The sequence below is a fragment of the Platalea leucorodia genome (genome assembly GCF_965183815.1).
Source record: "Platalea leucorodia genome assembly, contig: HAP1_HAP1_SCAFFOLD_437, whole genome shotgun sequence".
Lineage (NCBI taxonomy): Eukaryota > Metazoa > Chordata > Aves > Pelecaniformes > Threskiornithidae > Platalea > Platalea leucorodia.
The window spans coordinates 1,083-7,841 of record NW_028121150.1 but is presented as its reverse complement, the minus strand read 5'-3'; the positions used below and the strand labels follow the sequence as shown (position 1 = coordinate 7,841).

The window sequence follows — 6,759 nt, the reverse complement described above, 5'->3', positions numbered from 1 at the left end:
AACACACCTGAGGGACAGGATGCCATCCAGAGGGACCTGGACAAGCTGGAGAGGTGGGCCTGTGGGAACCTCATGAGGTTCAACAAGGCCAAGCGCAAGGTCCTGCACCTGGGTCAGGGCAATCCCTGGTATCAGTACAGGCTGGGGGATGAAAGGATTGAGAGCAGCCCTGCCGAGAAGGACTTGGGGGTACCAATAGACAGAAAGCCGGACGTGAGCTGGCAATGTGCTCTCACAGCCCAGAAAGCCCACTGTATCCCGGGCTGCATCAGAAGTGTGGCCAGCAGGGCGAGGGAGGGGATTCTGCCCCTCTACTCTGCTCTGGTGAGACCCCACCGGAGTACTGTGTCCAGCTCTGGGGTCCTCCGCACAAGAAGGATATCGACCTGTTGGAGCGGGTCCAGAGAAGGGCCACAAAAATGATCAGAGGGATGGAGCGCCTCTCTTATGAGGAAAGGCTGAAAGAGCTGGGGTTGTTCAGCCTGAAGAAGAGAAGGCCACAGGGAGACCTTATTGCGGCCTTTCAGTACTTAAAGGGGGCTTAGACGAAAGATGGGGACAGACTTTTTAGCAGGGCCAATAGTGATAGGACAAGGGGTGATGGTTTTAAACTAAAAGAGGGTAGATTCAGACTAGGTCTAAGGAAGAACTTTTTTACAATGTGGGTGGTGAAATGTGGGTGGGTTTCCTGCGGGCAGATGGCAGGATCTCCTTCCTGGGCTGTGCTGCCCAGCTGTATTGCCTGGTTTTGCTGGGCAGCATTGAATGCCTTCTCCTGGCTGCCATGGCCTACGACCACTGCATAGCCATATGTGACCCCCTGCACTACACCCTCGTCATGAGCAGGGGTCTCTGCATCAGACTGGTGGTGGGGTCCTGGGTGGCTGTCGTACCGGTGCAAGTAGGACAGACCTACCAGGTGTTCACTTTGCCCTTCTGTGCATCCCATGACCTCCATCACTTTTTCTGCGATGTCCCCCCTCTGCTGGAACTGGCCTGTGCAGACACGTTCTGGAATCAAGTGATGCTATACACCATCATCCTGCTCTTCGTAATCCTTCCCTTCTCCTTCATAGTTACTTCTTACATTCAAATTATTAGGGCAATTCTGAAAATGCCTTCAGGTTTGGGCAGACACAAAGCCTATTCCACCTGCTCGTCACACCTTGGGGTGGTGAGGCTCTTCTATGGCTTGGCCACAGTTGTCTACTTAAAGCGACGGTCAAGGGATTCGGTAGATACCGACAAATACCTTGCCCTGTTTTACACAGTTGTGACCCCCATGTTGAACCCTGTCATCTATAGCCTGAGGAATAAGGAAGTGAGAATTGCCTTGAGAAGACTCCTATGGACAAAGTGGTGCTACCGAGGATGTAAAATAGTCCCAAGCAGTACCAAAAGTCCCACTGGGTTATGTGGTTGCCTGAACAAAGCATCCCATATTTGCTCAAACAAAACCATGTGTCCAGCCTGGCTTTCATCCTCCTCAAGAAGGGGAAAGGTCTCCTGAGGCATTCCTGTTACACCATGCCCCACCATGATATCTTTGTACTCTAGAGCACCTTCAGTGCCCCTCAAGAGTGTGATGCCAAAAGCTACTTCAAGCTGTGTCTGACCAACGTAACGTTCAAGGGAAAGAGTCAAAGCATGGTCAGTAGTCAGTAGGGCCCAGAGGGTGACACAACCGATGAAGAGATGACTGCCCTCAGGCTTGAGAAATCACTTACTAGATGCCACGGACTATCTACAGTGTCCCCGTGTGGAATCAGCTTAAAAAAGTTAAAAGACATGAAGGTCATCTTCCCCTGCTATGCTACCCTATGACATCATGCCCATTATATAAAGCTGAGGGAAGAAGAGGGAAGGGGGGGACGTTTGGCGTGATGGCCTTTGTCTTCCCAAGTAACCGTTGTGTGTGATGGAGCCCTGCTTTCCTGGGGATGGCTGAACACCTGCCTGCCCATGGGAAGCAGTGAATGAATTCCTTGCTTTGCTTTGCTTTGCTTTGCTTGCGCGCACGTCTTTTGCTTTCCCTATTAAACTGTCTTTATCTTAACCCATGAGTTTTCTCACTTTTACTCTTCCCATTCTCTCCCCCATCCCACCGGGGGGGAGTGAGAGAGCGGCTGTGTGGGGCTTAGTTGCTGGCTGGGTTTAAACCATGACAAAGGGCAACAAAGCTGGTGAAGGGTCTGGAGCACAAGTCTTATGAGGAGCGGCTGAGGGAGCTGGGGGTGCTCAGCCTGGAGAAGAGGAGGCTGAGGGGAGACCTTATTGCTCTCTACAACTACCTGAAAGGAGGTTGTAGCAAGGTGGGGGTCAGGCTCTTCTCCCAGGAAACAAGTGATAGGACAAGAGGAATTGGGCTCAAGTTGTGCCAGGGGAGATTTAGATTAGGTATTAGGACAAATTTCTTCATGGAGAGTGGTTAGGCATTGGAACAGGCTGCCCAGGGAAGTGGTGCAATCACAGTCCCTGGAAGTATTCAAAACCCTGTGGATGTGGTGCTTAGGGACATGGTTTAGAGGTGGACCAGGATGTTAGGTTAACAGTTGGACTTGATGACCTCAGAGGTCGTTTCCAACATTAATGATTCTATGATTCTATAACATCCCTCTCCCCAGGCACGGTTCCTGCCTGGGGTATCATTGCCCCTGCGGCACACAGTGGTGCCTGCACAGCTCTGGGTACCCCTGACAGTGCTGGCCTGGGCGCCCCGCCGTGCCCTGGCTCTGAGAGCCCCCAGAAGCTTCCCCCTGCAGCTCTGCTCCCCTGGGTGCCCACCACTCCTCCTCCTCCTCCTCCTCCTCCTTCTCCTCCTCCTCCACTTCCCTACTCTCACACCTCCTCTCCCCCTGGGGAAAATCTCCTCCTCAGCAGGGATGTGCAGCCGCAGCAGGGCACACTGCCAGGGACCAGGAGTTGCGTTGGTGTTAACAGCCTGGCTGGCCGGCGCTGGCCCTCGTCATCCTGGAGGAGGCTCTTGCTGGACATCTCTCTGGGGAGCCTCTGTGCCCGAGAGGCTCTCCTGGCACTCACCGATGTGGACTACATCTGCTGCCCAGAGCTGAGGAGTTGAATACAAAGCTCTGTAGCCTTGTATGCACAGAGAGGTGCAGAGCAACACTGCAAGTCTAGTCAGGACACATGGGGTGGGATCTGCTTCTGTCTGGAGAGAGCAGGCCCATGGTCCCTGTAATGCAATCCCAGCCTGCTGCTCTCCACGCCACGAGGGCTGTCAGGAGGAGACCTTCTTTGCCCAGGGGCTGTGGGGAGTCGAAGGAAGGGCAGGCACTGCCGGGCAGGGGCAAACACCGCGCATGTTTGGAGATCCTTACCTGAGGGACTCCTCCTCACCACCATGGCAATGGACTCTTCCCTCTACCTTCTCGAGGAGGCGTGTCGCTGCTCCTCGCAAAGCCCACTGGGTCCTTGGGGAAAGGCTCCTACCGCGGCAAGGACAAAGTCTCACATCTCGACCGAGACACTCCTGCCTCTCCTCTCTCCCAGTCGCCCCCACCCACACAGTCCCATTCAACCCCACAGCCCCCTCAGTGCCGGCTGTGCTTGGGGCTGCAGAGAGGCACCTGGCGCCAGGGACTGACCCCTGCCATTCCGACGGCATGAGAAAGGAGGGGATGCTGTCCGTGTCCAGCCCTGTGGTGCTGGGATTTGCTTCCCTCACCCACAGCTGGGCCACCAGCCCCCAGCTGGCCCAGGTCTGGCCTCAAGCTGGCCCACACTCACCTTTTCAGAGGTGAGGGCTCCGAAACGCAGACTCAACTTGTCCTCTGGGCTCTCCTCATCCTCCATGGAGGACTCTTTTCATCCTTCTCCCCACCACTCTGGAGTGCCGCGAATGCAGGAGCCCTGCACAGAGAGAGAGGGATGAGCACAGGAGACGCCGCTGGGCAGCAGGGAAGGCACCTCGAGCTGGTACGGCCCCACACAGGACAGTCAGCCCCCATGCTCCTAGGGCTTAGGGACCTTCCCACCTTGGCTCCCCAGCAGGAGAGGAATGCCCTTTTCCTTAGTGTTTCTCACTGCCTGCAGTACCTGGGCCTGCCATTGCTCTCGCTCTTCTTTCCAAGCCTTCGGGGCTGCCACTTTTGCCCTCACCTTCTGCTGGAACTTCTTGCACAAGGAGTCCCAGAGCTTGCGTCCTTCCTCCTCCGTGCACGTGCAGGGCTGTGCCTGCAGGGCCATGGCAATGCAGCAGCAGGCAGTGTTAGTCTCTCTGGCGGAGGGCTGGGGGGGTTTGAGCTCTCCCCCTCCCTCCTGCCCCTTCTTTTCAGCCTCTCCATCAGCCCTGCTTTGCTCGCAGCCCTCACAGACCCACTGCAGAGCCCTTCTGCAATGAGCCCTGAGCCAAGTGACCGCGGGGCTGAAAGCAACCCAGCTGCTTGCTATCCCAGACAAGCCTGGCAGTGCTATCGTCACTGCAAACACCACCACAGCAAGTCTGTGGGTATTTCTGGAGATGACAGAAGAGAAGGCTGCCTCTCGAGAAAGCCTCGGGAGAAGCGCTTCAGCTGTCAGCTAAGCACACGCTAAGGGGTCTTGAAAGACGTCACACGCGTATAACTATGCTTTTCTACAGGTGGGTACGACACAGTCCCCCCAGGAGCCCATGCCACGTACCGGTCCTGCCTTCCTCTTCCCTGGCCTAGCAGGGGGTGCAGGTTGGGGTCCAGCTTCCCGCAGTTGGTGGCTGCTGCGTGCCCCTTTCCCCGACCGATGCCGCTGCAGCACTGCCAGCTCGCTGCAGACACACGGCGGGAGGAGGCGGTGTGAGCACAGGGAGACCACTCTGCAGCGGGGGCTCCCAAGTGGGCGACCTGCCCCAGGATGCACGTCGCCACCTCCCGCAGGGCCTGGTGTGTCCGTGGGGAAAGGCTCCTGCACCGGCCTTTTTTTCTCTTCTGCCAGCTTCTTTTTCTCTTTCTCCAAGTATTTCTGGACATGTTTCTGGAAGCTTCTCCTTCCTCTTTGAGCGTTTATTCTGCAGGCAGACCAAAAGGCAACAGCCCCTGCAGAGGGCTGACCTGTTTTCATGCCTACCCTCCCTTCTGCCCCTTCTCCTCTGTCTTTCTCTCCACGCTGCTTTGCTCCCAGGTTCCTGCAGGCTCCACCAAAGACCCAGGCTCTAATGACCAGGCAGCTAAGCGACCGCCAGGCCCCTGGGTATCCCCGACAAGCCTTGCAGTCAGTTGCCGACAGAAACATCCACAAGGTCTTCGGGTGTGTTTCATGAGGCCAACAGAAGTGAAAAGTCTATTCTCAAAGGACAGAGTAACCCGCCTCTCTTCAAGTAAGCACCAAAGCAACTCGGCAGTGGTCCCGTGAACACACGGTGATGAATCTTGTGAGAATCGGTGTGCACAGAGCGATGCTTCTCTACGGTCCCATCCAACACGCTCGCTGCGGCAGCCTGTGTCAGGTACCTTCTGTCTCCTCTCAATGGTTCTGGCAATGAAGTCTACTGTTCTGGGTTTGTCCAGAGGAATTAGGTTCTCTTTCCCCTCCTTTCCCTTCAAGGAGCTCCCCTGGATGGCCGGTAGCTGCCTGCAAAGACGCAACAGGGTGCGTGGGCAGAAGGAGCCGGTTCTGCATCTCGTGCTTCCAAGTGGTGCGCCTGCCTCTGCAGCAGAATGCGCTCTGCTTGCCTCCTTGGGATCAAGTCCATGGAGACAGCGAAGACCCCAAGCCGTCAGACTCGGATGTGCCCAACAGCCCCCCGAAGACTCAGGATGCCCAGGTCTAGGCCCTCTCTTGCTGCAGCAACGAGAGCAATGGGGGCCTATGCCCGGAGATACCACTACGCCCTCCAGGTCAGCGCACCGAAGTCTGCCTGCTCAGCGGTCAGAAATACAGAGTGCTCACGGGCTCTACGAGCAGGTTGGGCGCTGGGGACGTGGTGTCAAAAGGAGGAGGATGCGACCCCATGCGAAAAGCAATCCTGCCACTCAGCTCTCTTTGGCTTTTCTCTTTTCCAGGCCATAAGACAGGCGTTGGCATAGAAGAGGCTTCGGGTTAATCAGAGGAATCCTCTGCAGTACCTAACAGCAGAACGCTGTTGTCAGCCAAGAGAAAGGTCGGGGTCGTTTCAATCTGAAGGAAAGCCAAAAAGACCTTCCGCTCCTGCAAGGAGCATTTGCAGTTAGTTACTCAGCACATCTGCACAGCAGGAGCAAAGAAAGAAATGATGCTGCCAGCAGAGCCTCCCAAGAAGCTACAAGAAGCGTGCCATCCACCAAGAAACCATTGGTTAGTGGGACGTGGATAACCGCACTTTGAGTTGGTCTAGCCTCTGTGTCCAGGAGAAACATCTCGCTCCCACGGCGACGAGAGCACGGTGTCACCCTGATCCTGGTAGGAGGCTCACTCCTCTCAGCTCTCCGATGCTGCTCCGACTTCACAGTCATTGCCGGTGACCACTCTGGAGAAAGCCTTGCTTGACAAAGGAGACACTTCTCGGCAAGATCCTCTAGAAAGAGGAAAGAAGACGATTCTTCAGCACAGCATCGTGGCGGTGTTCTGGGTGCCTGTTGTGTCGTGGTTCCACCAAGAGTGACGGGCAGGCCTTCTCAAGCCTGTGGTAACCCTGATGAAGGTGGTCCTTTTCATCCAGCTTGTATCCGATTCCAATCCAACATTACAGCGGCCTCCAAAATTGGAAAAAATCAACGGCACTCGGGTACTACTAGAGCTAGAGATAAGGAGGACGTTCTCAGCATGTCTGCCACGCTTTTCTCAGTT

The 6,759-nt window shown here is 55.7% G+C and overlaps 1 protein-coding gene across 1 annotated transcript; it reads left to right on the top strand.

The window, feature by feature from the left end:
* Positions 1–673: 673 nt before the first annotated feature.
* Positions 674–5,764, top strand: LOC309604183 (olfactory receptor 10A3-like; the record flags this gene model as incomplete). Its single annotated transcript, XM_082339115.1, has 3 exons — positions 674–1,321; positions 1,558–1,650; positions 5,648–5,764. The coding sequence occupies 3 exons, from the start codon at positions 674–676 to the stop codon at positions 5,762–5,764; spliced, it is 858 nt and encodes a 285-aa protein (XP_082195241.1).
* Between the last annotated feature and the right edge of the window lie 995 nt (positions 5,765–6,759).